This window comes from Archocentrus centrarchus, chromosome 13 (assembly GCF_007364275.1).
Source record: "Archocentrus centrarchus isolate MPI-CPG fArcCen1 chromosome 13, fArcCen1, whole genome shotgun sequence".
Taxonomy (NCBI): Eukaryota; Metazoa; Chordata; class Actinopteri; order Cichliformes; family Cichlidae; genus Archocentrus; species Archocentrus centrarchus.
The window spans coordinates 19,133,909-19,159,251 of NC_044358.1; the positions used below are offsets into that span (position 1 = coordinate 19,133,909).

A 25,343-nucleotide genomic window follows, 5' to 3' on the forward strand; every position below is an offset into this window, starting at 1 on the left:
GTCCATTTCTGGTTGTTTTTTCAGCTTTTCTAGAATTCTAGAAAAGACCATGAATAAACATCTTTTGTACGTCTTTATTTTAACAGGGATTTCATAGATATGGGAGTAGAATTTAGACTAAAGACATGGCAAATGCATCACAGGCAATGTGACAAAAAACTCAGCCCAGAAAGTTGAGAAGGTCAGTGAGTGATTACATCCTAAACGTGGAAGTGTTGGCCATGTTATGTAGGCGTTATACTGTCTGCATCCTCGAGTATGTGACGGTCATCTCGGGTCTGAGCTAGCTAAGTGCCTCCATCAAAGGCTCACTTTCCCTCCAGTTTGTTGTGACTGCATAGAAACAACGGCACGACGACACTTTAACCAGTTTGCACATAATTTATTTACATAACATTCACATTACAGTTGGTAGTAATTACAAAGCTGCAGCATGACACTGTAATATACAGAAAATGCTGCTGCAGTTTGAGTTCAGCATTAGTTAAATTCTCTGACTTTCAGTTCTGCACACAACACCAACACAAAGAGCTACACGATTCCCTTCAAGTCCCGAACGGCAACAAAATACAATTTAAATACCCAAAGAGGCGTTAAAGTTTCCTCACAAATGGTGCAAAAGACATTCGAAGCAGCTAAAACACAACGCAGAAAAAGAGAACCGCCTGCACCCCAGCACAGCAGTGATGGTTTGAATGTTAAAGATTTCCAAAAAGACATTAAAACCATAACAGCCAGAGAGTTTCATCCAACAGACCCGACACAGAAATACAATTCAAGTAATTCAATGGTAGACTTCAATCATATTCAGTAAGTCTGATTCACTGCAAACAAAATACAATTCAAACAGAAGCAACAACCTCCTCTGCCAGTGTTTTAAGGATACTGCACACCTAATTTAAATAGGACTCACTGATTAGTCATTATTTCTTAATATTGTATTTCTGTGCTGATAGTCAGAAATAAATTGTCAAGAGCAGCTTTAATAAGATATAAATATGACCTCCCCTGCTAACCTGTATGCTTGAAGGAATAGATCAACCGTAACATTGTAGATGGTGAATATTCGGAGAAAAGATCTGCACATGAACATAGCCTAAGTGAGATTTTAGGATTTAAATAATAAATAAAAAAAAAAAAAAAATTATAGGAATCCAGTGACTGCAGACACCTATCTGATGGTAATTAGCCCCTGCTCTGTTACCATGGCAGCTCAGAGCAGGTCAGGCAGGATGAGGCCCGGGGGTTTGGGCTCCACACAGTTAATCCAGAAGTTGGCACAGCTGGCGTGGTACTGATGACCCCCGTACATCAGCTTGAAGTTGTCCGTCTCCGAGTTGAACGCCTGTTTGAGTGAAAGAGTGAAATATTAAAGACGATAAACCTGCACCTGAGAGGAGGATTCTGCAGCACCGGGACTTCATTTTAACGCTGCCGAAAGGGAAAAATCTAGTTTATTTTAACTAGCACAAAACAGCCTGCTGCAACATGTCAGACCAACAACCGAAGGCGGTGATCCTCAGACGGAGAACCCCAATGCAGTTAGTTCTATGTCTACATTTGGTCAGACCCAAAAACAAATATTTAAGGGCATCCAGCGTAAAAAAAGAAAATCTGCCAAATCAAAACATGCACAGATACTGCTGGGGTGATCCCTTGCAAATAAGGGGGCAGCTGAAAGCAGCTTTTAAAGCCTCTTTTTTTTTTTTGGAAAGCTACAGGGAATACACACCTGTACAGACATATAAATTAACTAGGAAATGTGATGCATGCTTGTAACATGCAGCTATGTGATGGCATTTATAAAAGAGTATTCCAAGTATGAATCACTTATTTTCTGAGAGCAGCACGGCGGTACACAGTGCAGCTTCAATGTAGGTGACCCTGCAATAAATTCCAGCCAAGTTACGCAGTAGAAAATCTGCCTCTGGCAAGCAAAGTATTTCAGTACACATGGGCAACGCCTACTGGGGAAAGGAGAAAAAAAAAAAAAATCAAGTTCTTTAAAATGGCCTGCATAAAATTATATGGGAGTACAGGAAAAGGAAGATAAGAAAAAAAAAAATAGTGTATGAATAATAGTCCAACTGGTACAAATTTTCTATCCACAGAAATACTGTGAGAGCCACATGCTGTGAACATCTTACTGATCATAACCAAATCTGATTGTTTACAAGGCGTCAAAATAAATCTAAAGATTTTCTGCAGATTTAAAAAAATGTGGCTGTGGTTGACATCAAAGGACGCTCATGCTGTGTCACATTTACAGTTTTATATATGTATAAACTCAGGAAGGAACGAAGGCGCCCCTAGTATTTCTGAAACTGTGCTGGAACAAATAAATGTGCACGGCTGACATTTAGAGAGAGACATAAGATGAGAGGTACTGTGCAGGCATCGCCTTTATATACAACATATGGATTTAAAATGTTCCTTAAAGAAATAATTTAGACATCAAGATTTTTTTTTATCTGAAGTTATGCATGAGATCCATCAAAACAGCCATAGACATCTTCATGAATACTGATTTATCTCAATCAAAACACAGGAGGCTGCATGTCTAATCAGATGAAACCGTGTCTGCACTTTTTTATGGTAAATTTGTGTGTGTGTGTGTGTGTGTGTGTGTGTGTGTGTGTGTGTGTGGGGGGGTGTTAACTGAGAAATTCTCAGAAAAATGCCGACCAAGAATGATGAGCTGAACCTTTGCCAGAACGTTTAAACATGAGAGCAATCTCACATTCAAACCTGCTGGAAAATCTGGCCTGAGGTCCCGAACACAATCCCAAATCTGCAGAGTGGGTCAAAATAAACTAAAAGGAAAGGAAATCTGATAAAGCACATTGTGCTGTGACTGAAGCTGATGTGAGTCAGGGCTGCAGAACACTTTATTCCCATCGGTGTCTGTGCTCTGTATTCACAAATATGGATCGCCTCACTTATTCTGTTGAGACAAAAAGGGTAACAATCCCTCACCGCAAAGCCTTCTGCGTCACGATGTGATTTGATTCTGAAAAATATTGTCTGAAATGTGTCGAACTGACCCCCCCCCACCCCCCCCCCCCCCCCCCCACACACACACACACACACACACACACACACGAGGACTCTGATGAAAGTTTGCAATTTCGCCGGGCCCAGCTGCAGCGCATTGCATGCAATCAGAAGATGCTAATGTGTGTGATGTGCAGTTTAGGAGTTTGCATCCCCGGTGAAATAATGGAGCTGAAGCCGGAGAGAGGAATGAGTCATGTGCAGTGAATCACAGCCTCCCACACAGAAGCAGAGGGGAGACGCATGCAGAAATACACCAGCACAACACACCATTAAGTCAAATACATCTCCACCTGCCTGAATGCAGTCTGCAGCACAGAATCTCCGCTCAATGAAGGACTTTCTCAGACAAGCTGAATGACACATTTCCACTTTTTCCCTCGCACGCTCACATTTCACTGGATTTCCTTTCAGAGCCCCTTTGAGCCCTGGCCTACTTGCTTCCACAAACCTGCACTTAGAGGAGCGCCAAAGCTGGAAATTTTGGCGGGAGAAGATGCAAAATGAAAGGGTGGTCACACCAAAACACACCCCTGCTTTCACTGCAGTGACTTTTCCTGCTCCAGACTTCACCTGTGTGTCAGTGAAGGGAGGCTAATTTCTTTTACGCAGCCTGCCTTGGAAAATAATTTGTTTTTAATGCCTGGTTAATAAAGGTTAATAAAAGCCTGCCGTGAAACAACAGCGTGGGTTTTTATGCTTTCAAACTGGAGTTGTCAGATAATACAGAGACTCCACTAATTCACCTGACCTTTCATCTGCATGTGAAGGTTAGGGATTCAAACGGTTCCTCTATCTGTTCAGATATGAAAATTAAGCTTAAATTCAAACTATTTTCATAGGAGTTAAAAATAAACAAGGCATAATTACCCTTAAGCTCCTCTCCCTGTCGTTAGTCAATGCCTGTAAGCACAAGAGCAGTCAGAGAGGTGAAGCATATTCATGCAACGCCCAGAGCAAAGTGTGCACAGAATGAGCAGCAAGCAGCCATTTCACCAGTTTTCGCAGCATGTTTGTGGGTGAAAGCATGAAAGAGTCAGAGTTTTTACCCTCAGGGCTCCTACACATTTTCCAACTCAGAATTCAAGAGATTTTGCCTTGATCGATCTCAAATATTGACTGAAGATTTTGGCCAGTGTGCTCGCTGGAGCAGATCAGCGCGGTTTGTCACAGTTAATCTAGCACTATAGGACAAATCTGGGTTGTAGACAGAAGTAGAAAAGCTGCCACTGCAGTGGCTACCCCTCACATGAACCTGCGTCTGTGCTTAAAATTAGTTATCAACTGACATTAAACTAAAGGTTAGAAACTGCCCCTCAGGGCCGTCATTACCTGCTCCAAAAAGATGAGATGTTACACAGAACAAAGGAAGGAAAAGCGTCTGCTCCAAAAACCTTTATCAATCCCTCGTGTTTTGATCTTTTGATCTGATCACTTGATCATTTGCTACAACAGTATCATGGGTTGACTGAAACAGTCAGCTGATCAACTGAAACTGCAAAAAAAAAGCTACAAGCTGTAGATGCTACATCATGAGATTTGGAGTCAGGCACTATGTTTGCTACTTCTTATTTCACCTTAAATCGTAAACCAGAAAGTAATTCATACTACTGATGCTATTCCACACCTCACATCTGTTTGAGGTCACACAAAATCTACCGATTATTACTTTTAGTACAAACCCATTTCCAAAAAAAAGTTGGTGAGTAAAAATGTAAATAATGCAATCATTTGAAAATAATTTCAATCTTACATTCAGTTGTATTTTTGAAAACCATCTGCTACCAGTGAGATATTTAAAGAAAGTTGGGGTGGGGGCATGGCTTCCACTGTTTTGCATAACCTCTTCTTTCAACAAGTAAAGCCCCACCCACACAGGAAGTGACCAGCAGCAATGTGGTTTTGAAAATCAATGAGATTCAGCGATTGGCCAGAACAACCACTGACGGTGCAAAGTGGGTGGGTACTAAGTTAAGCTTTTCACACTTTAAGGCAGGCGACTGAAGTGACTACCAATCAGAGAAGAATTTATCATTGATTGATACACTATATTGCCAAAAGTATTCACTCACCCATCCAAATCATTGAATTCAGGTGTTTCAGTCACTTCCATGGTCACAGGTGTATAAACCAAGCACCTAGGCGTGCAGACTGCTTCTACAAATATTTGTGAAAGAATGGGTCGCTCTCAGGAGCTCAGAGAATTCCAGCGTGGTACCGTGATAGGATACCACCTGTGCAAAAACTCCAGCTGTGAAATTTCCTCGCTACTAAATATTCCAGTCAACTGTTAGCGGTATTACAACAAAGTGGAAGCGACTGGGAACAACAACTCAGCCATGAAGTGGTAGGCCATGTAAAATTACAGAGCAGGGTCAGCACATAGTGCACAGAGGTTGCGAACTTTCTGTAGAGTCGATTGCTAAAGACCCCCAAACTTCATGTAACTTTCAGATTAGCTCAAGAACTGTGTGCAGAGAGCTTCGTGGAATGGGTTTCCATGGCCGAGCAGCTGCATTCAAGCCTTCCATCACCAAGTGCAATGCAAAGCGACGGATGCAGTGATGTAAAGTACTCCACCACTGGACTCGAGCAGTGGAGACATGTTCTCTGGAGTGATGAATTACACTTCTCCATCTGGCAATCCAATGGACAAGTCTGGGTTTGGTGGTTGCCAGGAGAACAGTACTTCTCTGACTGCATTGTGCCAAGTGTAAAGTTTGGTGGAGGAGGGAACATAAAGACAGAGTGAGTTTGGTGTGGAAGAACTTGACTGACCTGCACAGAGTCCTGACCTCAACCCGACCAAACACCCATCCATCCATCCATTTTCTTCCGCTTATCCGGGGCCGGGTCGCGGGGGCAAAGCCTAAGCAGAGAAGCCCAGGCTTCCCTCTCCCCAGCCACCTCCTCCAGCTCATCCGGAGGGACCCCAAGGCGGTCCCAGGCCAGCCGAGATACATAATCTCTCCAGCGTGTCCTGGGTCTACCACGGGGCCTCTTCCCGGTGGGACATGCCCGGAACACCTCACCCAGGAGGCGGCCAGGAGGCATCCTAATTAGATGCCCGAGCCACCTCAACTGGCTCCTTTCGATGTGGAGGAGCAGCGGCTCTACTCTGAGCCCCTCCTGGATGGCCGCACTCCTCACCTTATCTCTAAGGGAGAGGCCAGCCACCCTTCGAAGGAAACTCATTTCTGCCGCTTGTATTCGCGATCTTATTGTTTCGGTCACTACCCAAAGCTCATGACCATAGGTGAGGGTAGGAACGTAGATCGACTGGTAAATCGAGAGCTTCGCTTTTACGCTAAGCTCCCTCTTCACCACGACGGACCGGTGCAGCGTCCGCATCACTGCAGAAGCAGCCCCGATCCGCCTGTCGATCTCCCGTTCCCTTCTCCCATCACTCGTGAACAAGACCCCGAGATACTTAAACTCCTCCACTTGAGGCAAGAACTCGTTCCTGAGCCGGAGATGCCGACCAAACACCTTAGGGATGAATTAGAGCGACACTCATAAACACACTCCTAAACCTTGTGGAAAGCCTTCCCAGAAGAGTTGAAGCTGTTATAGCTGCAAACGGTAGGAATGGGATGTCACTGAAGTTCATGTGTGTGTGAATGCAGATGAGCGAATACTTTTTAGCAATATAGTGTATATGACCTGGCTGTAAATAGATAAGAGGGTAACCTAGGCAACCATAGACTGGAACGTCTGCTAGTGACCAACAATTAGCAACAAAGTGACATTTGAGAAGCGGATCACATCCTGTGTGGATGAGGATTAAGGCCTCAGTCACACAGGCCTAGAGACTAGTTGGCTGTCACCAGGTGAAATCAGTAGCAAAGAAGGAGCTTCAGCATAAACCTCCGTTTCATTGCTTTGATCATCAGCAGATTGCCATGGTTGCTTGTGGTTTGAATGGAAGACGCCGACTTGTCAACACTTGCCAACTATTCGCAGAGCAGCAGTGAAAGTTATAAACCACAAAGAGAGAACGTTCATTCGCTGGTTCGCTGACCAGTCTCTAGGCCTGTGTGAGCAGGTTTTGTAAAAGAAATCCCAACTTTTTTTTGGAACGAGGGTCGCATTTTTAGACTTTTCTTCTAGTTCTGCTTTCACGCAACTACCTTCATCTGCTGCAGGGATGACTGCTGAACGAGTAAGAAAAACATCTCAACTTTCACTCTGTTCAGTTCCTCTCATCTCCAGATGTGTTGATTTACTTTTGAGCATTTTCAGAGAGTGCTCTTTCAATTCCCAAACTCTTTAAGCTTGGCATTACACGGTATGTCATTTCCCAGACTTTCTTTGTCTGTGTAGGAACCCTGCTAACTTCAACCAGTTTGAAGCATGCTGTGAAGGAGATGGGCAACCCAAGAACAAAGCTGTGGTCCAAACTCCTGTGTGCTGCTGTCAAAGCTACACACTTTCAACTTGATAATCCAAATGCTTGAGGCACTTCAGAAAGCTGCATTAAAATAAATAGCCAGAAATGCTAAATTATTCAGCTTAAACTCCTTTCCAGTCCTTCTCCCCGTAATTGCCTAAATTAGCATTTATCGTTTAGTGGAGGAGCTGGAGCATCCTAAGTATCACTTAGGGTGAAACTGCTGCTGCTTCTGACTGACAAACTGAGGAGAGATGAAGCTGCTGGCAGTCGCCCATCCAAGCCCCTTAACCCAAAGACATGCAGAAGAAAAAATAAAATAAAATAAAAAGGTGCAACAACCCAAAATATTAGCCCAGCAGGAACACGGTGAGTCTGGCTGAATGTGACTGTTTGGCTCTGTTTGAATCAAGAATAATTTGAAAGATGAGAATTCAAAACATGAACTGAACAGGAGCCACTGAGCTCATCGGCTGTCGAGCATTTTTTTTTTTTTGCATTACTTTGATGCGACATCAACGTCTCCACCCGCCCGCACCTTTGGTTGGAAAACAAATCGGCACCTCTTCACTGAGGGACAATGCAACAATCGGTGCCGTCTGCTGTAGCCAAAGCTGTTCTTTCACTTCATTATACTCAGAGGGGATGCTATTCTCAACTCGGCTTTTATGCATTCTTACCAGGGTGGTTGTGCCAAAAATGTAATTAAAAGATGGGTTATTAATCTCATGCTTGTGGCACAGGGACAAAATAAAACTGCATTAATTTCAGACTGAGTCTGTGCACACAAGAGCGAGAGGTGAGAGTGTGTGCGTTTGTGTGTGCAGGTCTATTATCCTCCGTTCTCCCTTCTTATGACTAATGTGTAAGCCACATCTGCTCACAGCCTAGATGCCTCTCAGTCAGCCTTATCTTGCCTGGACTATCCATCTGGCTCTGGCAGAGCAGCAGACGGATTGCAAGAAACAATCAACGCCACCATCCTGCCCTCTAAACCGCAGGGTCTGAGAATACCGTTAATGGCCCACGTTGATGAAAATCACAGCCACCGTAGGCAAAGAGGTACAGACATCTTGCCCTGTTCTCTGAACAGTTATTAGAATGGTTGTTAGCTCAAAGTGGCAAAGTGAGCATCTACCTCGAGATGGAGGTGGCAGAAAAGAAAATGAAGCCCTTCCAAGACAAAGTAACAACCTTCGTGACCTTGAGGAAGCAATCACAGAGTGAAAAAAACCCACCCCGAGGTGCCAAAGTGACATCTTCCCTCTCTGTCATTTACTTCAAGAGCGCACATTGTTATCCGTGGACACTTCTAACTTCATACTTCACTATAAAAGCTGGGAGACGACCTAAAGTGACTGTCTGCCGACTGTCTCCCCTACAGTGACTGTCTGATCAGAGCCTGTCAAGCTCTGACTTTGTTCACATTGTGGGGCACTAATAGCAGTGACACCTGGCATTTGGAGAGTCTGGAGAGTGTAAAAAGGGAAAACTGACGAAACACTGACTTTGCAGTATCGCTTCCAAGACTATTAGTATTGTTTCTGGGTAACATTAAAAGAAAGTGTTATCAGATACAGTCTTCTATTTCCACAGTCCTTTTAGAAGCAAGTCTCTCCACTCTGCAGCCTTCTAAGTAATACCTCCATGTGGGTAGCTGATGTGAAGGAATATCTAAATTAACATTAATTTCAATTTCAGTATGGTGATTCTATACATAGAAACTGCATATACAGAATCACCATCAAAATCTGACAAAACTGTGCGGACTTTTCCCCTAAAATAAGGTTTCAACAAGTTGTACCTCTGCAGAATTTGGAGAGCTATCACATGAGGCCTCTTTAAAAGTATTTTGATCTGCGGCAAGTTATCAAACCAGTGAGTGGGAACCATAAAAAAATCATAAACAGTCACTTGGATTCTGCTCAAACTCATGGAGACAACAGTTAGCTGTAACTGGAAGACGTGACAGCTGAAAAGTATTTGATCTTCGCTACGAACTCAGGTGTTCAATCATCATTACTTGAATCATATGCGCTGCAAGGAGGAAAAAGCTTTGACGGGCACTGTGGTGCAAGGGGTTGGGGTTTTGATTTTTGGCTGATGCTTTCTGTATTTTTCATGTTGATGTATGTGTTTAGGCAGAAAACCGTGTGCCTCTAATAGAGGAGCAGTGCAGAGAAGGGAATCCTGTCACTTTGGCTCCCCACAGGGCTCATCAGTAAGAGGAGGATAGACCCCCACCGAGGACCCCAACAGGAAAGAGTGGAATGAGATTTGGATGACAGTTGACTGTCTCATACTCGTTTAAACAGACGTCCAATAGCGCTTTCTTCTTTGTTCTGGAAAAACGTTTCAAAGTCAAAGAAATGTCAGTTGTTATCCGCTGTGGATGAGCACAACAACATCTGTGTAAAAAAAATGTATCCACTAACAGTTACTCCGTGCGAGGGTGCGCGCTCACAAACCTTGCTGCGAGCGTCGACGTTGAGCAGACAAACCCCACAAGCCAAGTCTTTTGCATTCTTGATGCCCGGCCTCAGAATACAGGAGGAGAAATCCAGGGAGCTTTCATCAGGCTAGACACACAAAAAACATACAGACGTTTTACTTCCCTGCCGCAGGGCAAAATGTAGTGATTTCTATTCTTATAATAACAGAGAGAACAAGTCTGCTTACAGTAAATATCTCCAAGCATCATCAACTTTTTTTAAAGACTTGCCACGACTTTGGAGTGAAAAAAAAAACAAACAAAGCAAACAATGCTCAAGTTTACATCTCTTTTTCCCCTTTAAGGAAAGAAACCTGCATCCCTGCTTTAATTAAACATTTGTTACATTTCTCCATGTCTCCTTTCTCAACACACTAAATCGTTTTTATCTTCTATAAACAGTGTTCCTCCTCGGCTGGCTCTGTGGATGAGAACAGTCCTCCTCCTCCTCCTCTTGCTTCCTGTTTTACAGACACTTGGAGACAGCTGGGTAAATAAATCTTTACAGTCTTCGTCATCCCTGCTGATCCAAGCACCAGCCTACCAAAAGGCTCCATCTGCATTACTTTCAAATCAGTGAATCATTGATTTCATCCTAATGGACTGACAATACTGGATTCACTAACACTTAATCATGGTATTGGCAAGACTTGCACTGATAACTGACCTTCAGTGCTTATCGATATGCATTTCCACTTAAAAAAGAAGGAAATAAAAGCAACCAAGTGTGTAAATCTGGGTCTGTCCTGTGCTCTGGTGTGTTCGTACAAACGTTTCTGAGCATCTTACAGCGAGCTTGGCCAGCGACATGAAGCCTATGAGGTTGTTCCACACGCGGCTGATGTCCTTCAGCAGCTGCTGCAGCTTTTCCGAGCACACTGCCGTCGCCTTGATGCCCAGCTCCACACGCCGGGTGACGCGATAAACTTCCACCACACCTGACAGAGAAAACACAAACGCGCACGTCACAAAAACACACTATTCTTACTCGGTGTCGAGCACCTCACCGTGACGCGTCAGCCGCTCAGCTCATTAAAAGCAGAGAAACAGTAAAGCAGCAGGACCTTGTCAGACCGAACAGAGATAAGCCATCACACCAGAGCTCATCTTAATCTTGTCCTCTGTGTCCTTCGCAGGGTGTTAGGCCACACACAGCCGCCTTTAACAGGCTCTTGTTTCCTCTGAGGCTCCCAAGGCCTCATTTTTTTTTTATCTTAATGTAGCAGCATTAGCTCTGTGTGTGCAAATGTTTCAAGGCTTATCAATATCATCAAACATGCAAAGGGTGAGCTTACCTTACAGGTGAATTTTAGCATACAGCACACATTTTTAGGGACCTGCTTTTTTTTTTTTTTTTTTTTTTTTGCAGAGTGAGGAGAAATCAGTAAATTGTGTTTGCATTGTCTTGCCATTAAGTCGCCCTTGTTCTATAGAGGTAATCTGAATGAACTCACAAGTCATGTTGGGGGGGGGATGGGGGGTCAGGTAAAATTGCTTGTGTTTTCAGTTCTATGTGTGAGACTCGTGGCCGTAAAACTCCAAAACAATCACAGCACCATAAAATAAAGCGGTTACTCGTGATGGTCCTGCCTCCTCTGTGCTTTGTGGAGAGTCACAGACCGTGTCAAGCATCACCTTCAGGGATGATTTCTGCCAGAGACACCTCACCAATTACTGAAGCAATTTTTCCATCCAGAGGCGATACTGATGAGGTGGACCGTCTTACTCTTGTGGCAGTTATATATATATATATATATATATATTTAGCACTACTTCATTGATCAGGACCAACTCTCATTTTGGTGGCTGTGAGAACTATTTAAAGCCATTTGAAAAGAAAATGGTTTACAATATATAAGGTTGATCTGTGGTTTGTGGATGATGAATGGAGATTTTCTTGTGCAAAGTGCTGGTTATTGCACACAGATTTAGAGCGCTTTCCGTGTGTGATTTGATAAATGATGCCCTCGGTGGGTTTATAGTCGTTTGTGTGTGTATGTGTGCATTAGTGCAGCTCCTCACCGAGCAGGTACTCCATGCCCTGAGCAGACTGGATGACCTCAGTGCAGACAGACGAGCTGCTGATGCCGTTCAGGGTGTTGTTGGCTTTGGTAATGACCTTAACGTGGAAGGACAGAAGCTGGTGTTATTCCATACCTGCTTTTCATCCTGCTTACATCCTGCTTTTGTTTATCAAACTCATAATGGGCAGTCAACAGTTGCTGTAAATCTTGAAGCATGTCACAATTATGGCCTTTACCTGGGATTGTAAAATGTCAGACTAAAACCAAAAATAAATATTCCAGCACTAAAAGAGACAGTTTATTCAAGTCATGCATCATCCTCACTTTTTGATGAGCCTTAAAAAACAGAACTCCTAAATTTATATTTGCAGGCTTAAAGAAAATAAATTCATCCCAAGACATACGTGACAAGTGAAGCCCTGGCAGAAAAACACCGCAGTGCACTTTGGTTATCTTAATTAGTCTACTACATTTGCAGTTGCTCTCACAATTAAGTCTCCCAGGTAAGAGGTCAGATACAGGACACAAACAAATACAAACCTCCAGAGCGCTTTCCAGGCACCTCTGCCACTCATAGGCGTAGCGCTCGCTCTCCTGCAGCAACACAGCACAAAATTATCTCAAATGAACACAAAGGAGAAACAGAAAAGAAGAAAAGGAACATTTTTGTATTTTGAAGCTTTAACAGCCCGAATATTGTTCTGAAATCTACTGGTATTGGGGTGCCCTCCTCACCTCCACCTCGCCAGTCAGGTCCTTGTACTTGTCCCTGATGACAGGCAGGGCGGGCTTCTCGTTCAGGGTGTTGGATCGGTCTCTGAAGGGCTGCTCTGGTGCCGGAGATGGGGGCGAACGCCCGATCTCCTTCTCACCCAAACTGTGACTGCGTTTGTGGGAGCCTGAAGCAAAGGCGAGACAGAAGAGACGGGAAATGAGAGAAATATCAATTCAGCAACCTGTGGTGATGCAACTCATTTTGGCCTGCGCACTTGTTTCTGTTCAACCATTATACTTCCATTGTGTTTGTGGTTAATTCCTCCCAGACAGGGACAGCATGAGTAAATACTTAATTTGTGACAAACAATAATTAGGTACAAAACAGAGGCACAAATATGCAGGTATGAATAATTCATAGAAGGACTAAAGCCCTGGCAAAGTACCACAACAAACACGGGCACAAACACAAGTGAAGCCCAGACTTTTCCACTGGGGCTAGCCATGTACACACAGGTAATCTGCCACCACCCACAGAGACATCATCCTCCCCACACCCACTCACCCTCCACCAAAACCCCCCACTATGATCAGGTCACTGAGCCACAGGGCGAACAGGAGTTAGCGAAGCCTGCTTCTTCACACACATTAACTTCGGCACAGGGAAATGAATCTGCACGAGGCTTTGATCACAGTGCAGGAAACTGTAATAAATTATTTGTGGAACATAACGCCAGCAAACAGCAGTTGGAAAATGAACAGCCTCTAAGTGGATACGGTTAATTTCTGCTTATGGATTTGTGGGCATCTGCTAATCCATCTCACCAGTTGCTGCCATTAGAGTGGAGCTGTCATCTCAACACTACCATCTAATGTCTGACAGCTTTATTACACATCTGATGGGCCCTGCCTGTGGTGGTGGCATGCTTGAGCAGAGTACAGGGCTAAGGATTTACAGCTGGCCAGAAGAGTCACACATTTCTTTAAAAAATACATGTTAAGCGGAATGGACCACCATTATTATCTGGTCTTATTGACTCAAATTGCTAAGCACTTTTTAGCTTCCTTACACCAACCGCCAATTTAGAATCATCACCTAACATGCATGTGCAGTGGTTGACACAATCGCCCAATATGTGAAAGTTCGCCATTTCAAGACCAGGAGGAGAGACAAATCCCTGGGAGGTTGCATCAGGAAGGGCATCCATTGTAAAATCAAACATGTGGATCCATCCGCTGTGGCGACCCCTCGTGAATAAGAGAGCAGTTGAAAGAAGCTTTAATTAACCTAACATGCAAGTCTTTAGACTGTGAGAGGAAGCCTGAGTGCCCAGAGGAATAATCAGGCAAAAGAACCAGAACAAGATACTAACACTCAAGTGCCAAAACTGCTACAATTAAGTGATTAGTCCATCTACAGAGACTTAGTTTTTCAATTTTCAATAGCTAATCATTTGTTATAATCAATTATTCCATGTTGCCAAATATTAATATTTTCTCCTCTTTTGTTAGAAAACTATCAATCCAAATTGCATTTGGCTTTTGGCAGTTTGGTGGATACAATTTTTTTAACTGAAAAACAATAAATTGTTTTGTTTTTTTTTAAATAAAAGCTGCCAAGTTACTAGTGGATAAACTGCCAAATTGGAAAGAAAGAAAAAAAATCAATAGGAAAACTCACCTTGAACAGACAAATCAAAAGTTGCCAGCTCGTTCTTGATCATCTCCTCGCTGGACTTGACTTTGGCCTGAGTGCTGGCTTTCAGGAAGTCAGACTTGCCAAACTTTGGCTTGTCTCCCTGAAAGGCACCGAACTCATCTGAGGCCTCGCTCTGGTTTCCCTCTGAGCCCGCCTCGGCCGTGGCAGCTGGCGAGTCTGACTTCTCAGAGACGGTACTCGCAAAGTCTCCGAAGTCGTCCTCGTCATCGACACCGCCCGGGTCGCTGGAGCCAAAGTCAGCGAAGGCCTCAAACTTGTCATCTGCGGACGAACTGTCCTCTGTGGGGAAGGAGGTGATGATCTTTGCTACGGAGCCGTTTGTGACGTTTTCAGTGCTGCCAAAGGTCAGTTCCTTCCTCTGTGTGGGGACTAAAGATGGAAGGGCAGCTCCTTCCAAGCTCTGTGGCTTTCTGACCTCACCGGGCAGACTCTCCTCCCGGTCTGACCAGTCATAGCTGGCCAAGGTGCTGAGGGCCGACGTCCCAAACGGGTCAAATTTCATGTCGTCTCCTTCTGTAATGACAACACAGACATACCGATGGTTCCTCGGAATAGCACAGATGCTGTGATGATAGGAGGAAGACTAATAGGCCTCGACAGGGGTCTGAGATTTCTGTCGGATTATTACTGTCATTTATCTACAACATAAGTGATGTCTCGTCTTCTAATGGTAGTTCAGTCTTGAGAAATGAGCACCTTTGAGAATATTAAGGATCAGTTAAACCACATTTCAGAACATATTTTCTCACCTCCCTCGAGTGCTCTCTAACACATGGGAACTTTTTTTTTTTTTTTTAATTTACCTGCTTTTTAATATTTGTTTTCATTGTGCTCACAAAATTAAAAAATACAGGCAGAGACATTTCTTTAAAAACAATGGCTTAATCTGCATTACGACTTTAAATCAAATGAAACAATCCCTGAGAAAACACTCCCCTGTTCCCATTTTATTTTTATTGGAGTATCTGGACTATTATTTTGAGGAAGGGCATTTTTTTTTTTTGTCGTGTTTTAATCTTGTGAGCACCTTCAATGAAATGAAACTCCATTTATCATCAGTGTCCAGGGATGAACGCCACAATCCTGGAAATATCTCCCAATCTGTGGGGGTAAAACCAAAACTATCACTTATGGCTCAGTCGCACAAAAGGAAAAAAAATAGGACAGAAACTTTCTTGTGAAAAAAAATTGGGTGCTTGCGTGATGACTGCGCTGAATTTTTTTCCACATTTTGCAACTAGTTCTAGCAACTATGTTTGATCGCAAGGTGACTGCACAGGTCGGAGGCAACCTGATTGCAACCGTTCTCAGACAGATTGATGAAAGTGTACAGATGACTGCCTCTAAGTCTAATTTCCAAACACAGAAAACATGTTGTAATCATCCGGAGTCAGTCTGCGCCCTTGGGCACAACTCCTCTGCAACATGTCTCTCTTACACTCAGCTCAAAGCTGGTTGCCAGCTGGTTGTATTCTGGTTATATTCCTAAATAAAAGCAAGCTTACTGAGCGCCTGTCATTGTGCAGTTAAATCGCTGTCCTGGAACAAATCTGTGAGGCTCTGGTTCAACTCTGAATATAAGTTAATGTGAATTTCTGTTTAATGTGTATGCAGAAGTCTGGCTGGCTGTAGGCTTGACCCTCATCTTTGAAGCAACTATAAAAAGGCAAGGATTATGCAAGAATGACTGTTTTCCTTAGGATTACAGTGAAAAGCTGTGTCCCCTTGCTCCCCAAAATACTGATGAACTAAAACAGTTTTTAGACCTGATTTAGAACTTATAATCAACTTTTTCCAGCCTGCATTGTGAGCATGCTCAAACTGTGTGTATGTTATTGGTTCAGTCTGATTGTGTTCATCTGCAGCTGTGACACTGATGTCAATCAGATCACATTTTATATGTAATTAATGCAGAAATTCACAGGACCCACAAACTTATTTTTTGCAACTGACAGTGAGCACATTTCTCAGTCCCGCCTTGCATCAGCTCTCTGTGTTGATGTAATACATCTTCCCTTTCACACTTTGGAGGTTTAATAAATTATCTCTTGGTGTTTTTATGCCTGAGGTGAGTCATGCAACTTCTTTTTTTTTTTTTTTTTTTCCTTCCCTTTTTTGTGGACAATTCGTCTTCTCTGGTTATATGATAACAGCCGCTGTTTTCACTGGTGACAATCAGCTTTGCTAACAATAATCAGAGTTGATCTCTTCATACCAAATGCAACCTGAAGGCTTTGGTCTCAAGGCAGACGCTTCAACGACATCAATAAAAGATCTTTCCTGTCACTGCGTCTGCCCTCTTTTTTGATCACTTTCTTTATGACCGATACTGACAGCTACGCAGCTTGCACACATTTGTCAACGCTTTAGCATTCAGGTCTCCTTCAGACACTCGCAAACACATAAATCCACCTTGTTGAAGCCTTCCTATTTTGCATGACAGAACTCTCAGACACAAAAAGCAATTTGTGAAATTGACAAGGATCGAGTGGTGTAAGCCTCCTGTCATTAGAACCACATTACGCCTCACAGGAAAGGAAAGGAGAAAATAAGACGGTACGCGTTTCAGCAATACCAACAGTAATATTTATTACGACAACATGAGTAGAGAGAAAGAGAGAAAGGTCACAAAGTACTGTGAAAGAGGTCTATCATTACAAGAGGTTTAGTCAAACTAACACTTGGAAAATTAAATTTCAGTCATTTGGAATACAAGGGCATGCAGAGTCAGGAGAAAAGGGAAGAAAACAAACAGCGAGAAGGTAAAACAAAGATAATCCGAGGATATAGAAGCAGAATGAGAAGGCACATTCACAGACTAGAATCAGTAAATCTGGGAAGATGACAAACTTTGTTTTACTATTAGGATGTAAAGCAACAGGTGTGTTTTTCTTTTGGAAAAAAGATTTGAATACAGAACACTTGAAAAAGCCAGGTTGAAAGATTTTTCAAAGAACAAGGCAGGAAGTGTTAACCCTTTGAGGACCTGAGGGGAGAAACTGACAGGGAGGAAGCTAAACTTTAGGAGCAGCAAGGAAGCTGCCATCTGTACATATTTAATATTTAATAAATAAGATCAATATATCAGCATTAATCTGCACGTAAACACGTGAAATGATCTTGTCCAAGCCCTCAAAGGGTTACAGAAAACAAGGGCCATCCTTACACCTGGCATCCCAGTAAGGGCTTCCATTACATCCAATCACAGATGCAGGAACAGATTTAAAGAGACAGTATCCTTTCCCCCCCTCTCTTGCTACAGTGATTGTTTGTCAAAGCAGACTGATGTTCATTAATTCCCTTGAATAATAATGTTTCATTATTGACTAAAAACATCGATGACTGGATCCACATTAAACTAAAATACTTTGATCCTACTAAATACCGTCAGCTACATTTAATTTACATAGTTGGCAAATCACAACAAAATCGAGGAGTCGTTCTATAGTCTCAAAATAAGAGTCTCATATTCCTGTAATAAAAATACACTATTAAATCTGCATGTACACATTTCTCCCTTGATAAAAACAACTTGCAATACTGTTATGCATAAAATGGTTATTTTGTATTACGTTCTTGTCAATTTCACAAATTGAAAAGGCAGGCACACTGCAGCAAAAAGCAAGGCAGGAAGGGTAATATTAACGTCATTATGTTCTCAGAGAGCCAGACCGTAGAGCCACACATGATATAAATTCATGCTGCGATATCACAGATAACGGATTAAAAAATAAATAAATACTGAGAAAGAAAATCTGGTTCCTTTTGCGACTCAAAAGGAACTTTTGAGAAAAGAAATACTGTCTCTTTAAGCTTACATACATTTCCAGAAACACAGTGCAAAGCGTGGTGAGGTGCTCGAACTGCTCGGCCTGCTACACGTTAACGGCAGGTTAGTCCCAGAGCTCTCCAAGAACAGCTGATTAATCAGGGTGAAATGGAAACTGCTGTCACGGTAGCATAAAGCTTCTCAGGAATGTATCGATGTTAAAGCGGGCACGCCTTTGCCCGATCAGCAGCCAGAGCAGCGGTTTCGCTGCAGCTCCATGGACTGGATTGTTTGCTCTCAGTACAGAGGGGCCGGTTTGGGTTTAACCAAAATCTGACCACTGCACAGAAACTGAAATAAGGCAATGGGGATGTTCACGGGTTGGTTTTTTTTTTCTAGTCAAGAATAAAGGATCGGTTTCTTGGATGAAATGACTTGATATATGTGTTGATAATTAACTGATAAGTAACGAAATACTGGAAGCTGATTGCATGACTGTTGTCAAATGGAGATTTCGTCAATTTGTGGAAACTTCTTCAGCTTTGGCTGAGCTTTCAAATAAAAATGAAAGCTCACTTAAAGCTAGCAAATGTTTGAATTTCACAGCCTTCACCTGAGAACACATGCAACCCATCTCATGTTACACCAAAAAAAAAAAAAAGCCTTGAAATGTTCGCTATGAAATACGAGCCGTGACGTGGAAGCCGAGAAGCTCGATGAATAAATGATGAGCAGTGAAGAGGGGGAAAGAGGACATGGACACTGCCTGATCATTAACAGATACGGGGTTGATTTCCCTTTTAATAAAAGGACCCAACAACAAGCTTTAGGTAAACTTTAACTCCACTTTCATGGACGTGAGGTAGGGGAGCGGACACGCTGCTATAGAGACATCGTCTAATCAGACGTCCATTCGATCCAAAATATACTGCATGGCTAATGTGAAAATACTGCAGGGTAATACAATAACTGACAGGCATAAAGAGGCAAAAGCATGCACTCACATTCGAGCACTCACGTCCAGCTATAATGTCCTTAATAGTGACAAATCACTATTGTTCTATATGAAAATAGTCTCCAGTTTTTGCATGCAAAATGTCATATTAATGGTGACATTTCATAACAAGCTAATCAAAATTATGTCATCTGCTGTGCTTTCAGCACACATCAGTTAAAAAGGTAAATGATGGCTTACAGATAATGCCTTTGGTAAGCTGCAGCCTAGTGTTTGAAAACCTGTGATTTGAATAAACAAGAGGATAAACGCCCTCCTGTACTCATCTGTATTCAACTGCTCCTTCTCTTAGCATTGCTCAAAACAACGCATGCACGCACACACACACGCACACACAAGGTACACTGAAGGGAAGTGCGACATCCGCCTGCTGTGCTGTGGACACATCAAACAGGAGGCTTATCCGAGTCGTGCAGGCAGCAGCTGGGGGACCTCGTCTGTGAACTATGACTGCCAACACATCAAAACCAGGCACTCATCATTTGTAAATAAATAGAGATATGAGCCAGGACCTTTCTGTCATTACAATAACAATATAAGCAGGGCAGGAAGAGGAATGTGGAGATAAAAAAAAAACAAATGAGGAAGAAACTGAGGATTTAAATAAATAAATAAATAAAAATAAATAAAGAGTATGATGAGATGAATGATGAAATGTAGAATGACAGCTGCGATGCATCTAATCTGATATGTTACTCATATATTGTTATATTTGTCTTCAGCAATTGAGCATGTTCAATTCAACAAGGACCTTATAACTTGCCCTTTGACCCCTTGTTTGGGGGGGGGGTCACTGAGGAGGAGAGGCTGGCTGGCCTTGAAACTGATATTGTGTGTCACTGCACGGAGCCTCACCAGAGCAAACGCACAAGTTCCTCACCTGTAGCAGGGGGCTGGTGGGACGAGAGACCTGGCAAATCCAGAGAGCTGTCTGACATCACGTGCTTCAGGTCTCCGCCCATGTCCGACAGCTTCATGTCCAGCTGCACTGAGAGCGCGTCCTCCGAGTCGTCCTTTCCCACGCTGCTCCCACCGATGGATGGGAGGTCGAGGGACTTAACGGACGCAGAGTCTTCCTTGGCCTGTTTGAAAGCGGCCACCTTGTCCACCAGAGTCTTTTCGGAAGCTCCGAGCGCTGTGCAGAATTTCGAGGACTGAAAGTCAGCAAAGTCGTCCGTGTCACTCTTGAGTGAAGAGAAGGAGCCACCGCCACTCTCCTTGGTGTCATCGTAGGCGAGGCCTCCTTCCAGAGAAAGCTGTTTGAATACATCATATTTGTCAGAGCTCTGCTGAGACCGCTGCTGCGTGGAGGTTTCCCCTTGGACCCCCACGCTGCTTTCGCCTTTAGGCTCTCCACCAGAGCTGCCAAATGCCATGAAGTCTGCAAAGTCATCCTGAGGTGCTGCTGCAGCTCCTCCTGCAGCTGAAGCTTGAGTGGAGTCAGAAGAGGAGCCAAAGAGGGCAAAGTCACCAAATTCATCTACCCCTCCCCCCGGGGGTTTTGCTCCACCTGGCAGAAGCACAAGAGAGGGGGGCACAGACACAGAGGGGAATGTGCTGGGTTTTATCTCAGTGGGGGCAGGAACAGAGGGTGCTATAGAAGAGAAAAGGTCCAGGTCAGCCATGTTGAGAGGATTTTTGGGCTGAGAAAGAGACACTGCTGGCTGTTGCTGGGGAAGCTGCTGTAGAGACTGAGAGTTTGGAAAAGCAGGAGGAAAGGAAGGTTGAAAGATCTTCGCTTGATCTGGAGGATCTAGTGGAGAGACGCTGTCGGCTGTTTTAAAGTCTGTGAATCCATCATCAGTGCTGACAGATTTGAAATCTGCAAATCCTTCTCCTGTAAACCAAAGAGAAGAATTTATCAGTATAAGACAGCAGAGATATAATGTGCTACAATTCAGTCATTTTACAATCCTAAAAGAGAGAAGGCTGCTCCCTCTGCTCCACTGTAAATAGACATGGTGAACTTCCAGTCTTCTGATGAACTTTGGGCTGCAGAGTGTCCAAAGAAGAGCACACATCACTGCACAAAAAGCTCTCCATACACTACCACTCAAAAGTTTAGGGTTTTCTTTAATAGAAATGCATATCTGTTTTCCTTCAATATAACATTAAATTGTTGTCAATTAATGATGAAACGTGTAATTTATTCTAAATGTTGTGAATTTTAATGGAATATCTACATAGGGATAAATATTTTTTTAAAAGTCAGTCCTAATGCAAGTTTATCATGCTAAAAGTCACCTAATTGTTAGAAAAAAATCCCAAAAAGCCTGTGGGAGTTTAAAAAAAAAAACATCTTCTGAAACTTGTCAGAACATTCCTATAAGAAATAAAGTCTATTTCAGGTAGGATTTTGAGCAACTATGTGTACTACTCCCTTTACCGAACAGTACAAAATGGCTCTAACCAGAACAGAAAAAGACCTGGGAGGACAACTGAGCAGAAGTGAACGTACATCAGAGATTCTTCAACTGGTCTTCAACTGGCAGAAATGCTTCCTGCAAGTGCCAGACTGAGCTGGTTTGTGAAGGGAGTAGCACACACCTTTGTATAAGAACTTCAGTTCTTTTTTTAATTCCTTGTATGGACGATCCTTCCTTCTTATAACAAAAATACTAAGACTATAAGTGAGCCCACAAAGACTGAAGCTCCAGATACCTAACCAGCCAAATGTAATACTTCCTTGATCAGCGCAAAAATTTTCAGATTTAACAAGATGATAAATCAGACTTTTGACCAGAGCGGCCCAACTGTGGCCAAAATCACATTTATCTTGATCAATACGATTATTTACCATAATTTTTTGTGAACTTTCACCCAAGCATACCCCTGTTTTTACCTCCCTGTTGTGCCACATTCCTGCTAATGAACAAATATTTGCATCAAAATTAATTTGGTTCGCCTTATTCACCTAAATTCAGCACAACTCTCTGAAGAAAAATAGAAATAAAAATTTCTATCAAAACTTAACACAAAATGAAACCAACAGGGCACTGCTTTCACTTTTACATTGCTGTCGATTAAAACATATTTTGCAGGTGTTTATTCACCTGGCCTAAGTGCAAAATATAAAGTCTTTCATTTTACCTATGGATGGATGTCAAATAAACTTTGGACTAAATAAAATTGTGGTCCATATATAGAAAAACTAAAAACTAAATATGCCATAGCAAAATGTGCCCAAATGAGACAAATTCAATGAAGGACTGTGCAGAAAAGGCTTAACGTTAAAGCGTTTATAGGTTTGGAAAAATAATCGTGCTTTGGGATAATATTTATTTTGTCAAGTAGGTTGACCATTTTCCCAAAGCCTTAGCTGCTCACTGTATTTAGTGGACACGTATGTATCTTTGGCCAAATGGAATGTGATTGGCTGGTAATTTCAGTGCAGCTTTGTGAGCTGGGTGGCTGCGGCAGTGTGCTGTACAGCCTCGCTTTTATGGATGTCGGAGTTGAAGTTGGACGATTCACATTAGCAACCACTGCATTGTTTTTCTTGGCCTTCACGCATTCATCATACTGCAGTTTGACTAAATTAGTTGCCTTGCTTTGCTGCGCATGTGATTTACTCTTGATTAACATCACCTGCCCTAAATCCAAAGTGTCGCCAAACAACATATATGATGATCCAGTTCTAGGGACAGGCTCTTCACGTTCTGCTGTGTAAGACATTAGAATTTTGCTGTATCTGTCTTTTAATGTAGTGTTGCTCATCCAGACTACACTCAAGAAACTTCACCATGAGTGATGCAGGTAGCAGCTGTGATCAGCACATGCAGTCATGTTGTCAGGTGCTGTTTTATTGACTGCTCGATTCGCTTTGCTGTGGCGCATTCATTTCCAATATCAGTCAATCATTTTCGTTTAATTGTGGGAAGCTAAAATCGTGATCAAGATTAAAATTTGATTAATCCTGCAAACCTTATTTTTGATATGATAAACTTGCATTAGGGAATGCAATGAATCAACACAGGAGTGCTGAAAACAAGCCTCCATACGCCTACACAGATACTCTATTAAAGTCATTTTATTAATCATCAATAAACTTAACTTATATTAAAAACAAATGTGCTTTTCTTTCAAATGACCCCAAACTAATGAGATCGACACTACCATGCAATGAACTGTTGATTATAGTCTTAACAAGTCATTTTGTCTCTGTGTCTGACAATGTCGCCGCTTCCTCAGTGAAAATATCTCCCAAGTAAACAAGGTCTGGTTTCAGTGCCATTTCTGCATTTTAGATATATATTTTGCAGCATCAAGTCTCTTCAAGCAAAAATACTTTATACCTGAGTTTTTACAGTTTGCTGGCTGTGTGTATCTCAGAATTTTGTGCAAGAGGAAACACCATTTATGACAAAACAGTTCGGAAAAGGACAGATATGACTTGTTATTAGGACACAATCTCATTAAAAACAACACCTAATGAATATCCTGATTAAACTGATAGTTAAGAAAAAAGCTAAAACTAGCTATTACAATTTTTTGCAGCCTACTAAGTATTTATTACAGTGGAAAAACTTCTGCAGTCTTGACAGAAACCACACAGAAAAAAGTCAGAATGAATTCTCAAGTTTCAGCAGTTGTTAATCCACTGTGGTATAATGTATGCATGGACTGAAATAGAGAATCTGTTCACACCACTGGTGTACGGTGGAAGAGAGATAACTAATGGGCTCATTAAGGAGATGGAGCCTGACAATGCCAAAGAAAGGTCACCACAAAGCATGACTTACTGGAGTTGTAAGAGCTGTCCCCATCGGAAACTGTTCTAATGAAACAGGGATGGGAAACACACTGGTATCAACGCTGCAGACTTGCAACACAAGACACAGTGTAAACATGGATCTGTGGCAGTGTAGTGACCTGACAGCTTTGCCCAAGTTATGACACAGAGTTTAATTAGAGAGTATCAAAAAACCAATTTGTTTCCTGAGGACGACATGATACTCAGAAGGGTCATCTCCAAGTTCTCTGTGTCATTCCCCAAAGAGGCCAAAAAGCACGGATGTGCTAATATCTACATTAGGTGAAAGTGTGTTTTTAGTCACTGAGAGAGAAATCGAGATGTGTAAGAAAGGGTCTCTTACCGACTGATTTCTTGTCAGCAGGTTGTTCGAGTTGTCTGAATACACTGTATTTGTCTCCAATATCTGGATCGGAGCAAATAAAGAACACTGGGTAAATATTAAGAGAAACTAGAAGAAATTTACTTTCGCTGTATCGTTCAAGGACCTTTGTAAACTGAAAATACCCTTATATAAAGCTGCTTTAACCCTCAGGGATCAATTTTGTATTACTGATGTAATAAAAGGGCTCTACATGGTGAAATGCCTGGAAATGTGGTGTTATCATTTTCTGCTTTTAATCAATCCTTGCCAATTACCTACACAGGAAGGAACCGAACGTGTTGTGCTCAATGTTGCTTTGAACGCCTGATGATAACATTGTTTCCTTCTCTAACTGACTTTATGTTTTGTCCTAGTGCATACCCATCTAGAGGACTAACACTATTACATGAGATATCCAAGGTACCTGAGGCAAGGGGTGTAGGCTCTGCAGGCTGATCCACAGACAGCTGCTTGAACACGGCGTATTTATCAGAAGATGTGATGGAAGCAGAGGAGGAACCAGACACTGGAGTCAGCATGGCAGGCGTGCTGCAGGGACACAAAAGCTATAGTCAGACATCATGATGGGCAAAGTTCAAAGGTGAAATTTAATGCCTATAAGCTGCCTGAGCTGACTGACCATTTGCCCTGGGCTCACAGTTTGGAGAGAAACTGCTTTTTTTTTTTCTTTTGTTAAAAGCTTTTGGTGTACTTTTTTCCATTAAGGCCAGTAAAAAAGGTAACAGGCAGCTCTGCTTAGGAGTAAAAACAATGTGCCCACTGTCTCAAATACAGCTCACCAACAAAAGTATTTATATCTTGTTTTTCTAATTCAGACAAAATGTACTGGACTACTTGGTTGAGAACTTACTCCAAAGAAAACTGAGATAATAGACATTAGCAAGATGACTTATCAATTAGTCACTGGTCATTTTCCCCTCACATATGCAGCAAATTACAGTACTGCGCAAAAGTCTTGAGCCAACCTGTCTTTGCTTTAAATTTCCTGGGAAAATGGGTGGGTACAATGATAGGTAAAAACAGAACTT

General features: G+C 42.4%; 1 protein-coding gene across 9 annotated transcripts in view; it reads right to left on the reverse strand.

Moving 5' to 3' along the window:
• Positions 1–378: 378 nt before the first annotated feature.
• Positions 379–25,343, reverse strand: part of synrg (synergin, gamma) — a 49,870-nt gene continuing 24,905 nt past the window's right edge. For 4 of the 9 annotated variants that reach the window (XM_030743728.1, XM_030743727.1, XM_030743721.1 and 1 more), the window contains 12 exons: positions 24,719–24,843; positions 24,274–24,336; positions 20,058–21,014; positions 14,355–14,906; positions 12,695–12,858; positions 12,500–12,553; positions 11,958–12,054; positions 10,725–10,873; positions 9,913–10,023; positions 9,748–9,786; positions 3,925–3,957; positions 379–1,345 (listed from right to left, as the gene is read on the reverse strand). In XM_030743728.1, coding sequence (XP_030599588.1) covers positions 1,214–1,345; positions 3,925–3,957; positions 9,748–9,786; positions 9,913–10,023; positions 10,725–10,873; positions 11,958–12,054; positions 12,500–12,553; positions 12,695–12,858; positions 14,355–14,906; positions 20,058–21,014; positions 24,274–24,336; positions 24,719–24,843 — 2,476 coding nt within the window. In that variant the 3' untranslated portion in view covers positions 379–1,213. The remainder of the gene's footprint in view (positions 1,346–3,924; positions 3,958–9,747; positions 9,787–9,912; positions 10,024–10,724; positions 10,874–11,957; positions 12,055–12,499; positions 12,554–12,694; positions 12,859–14,354; positions 14,907–20,057; positions 21,015–24,273; positions 24,337–24,718; positions 24,844–25,343) is intronic. The other 5 variants (XM_030743723.1, XM_030743722.1, XM_030743729.1 and 2 more) reach the window with 3 other exon arrangements.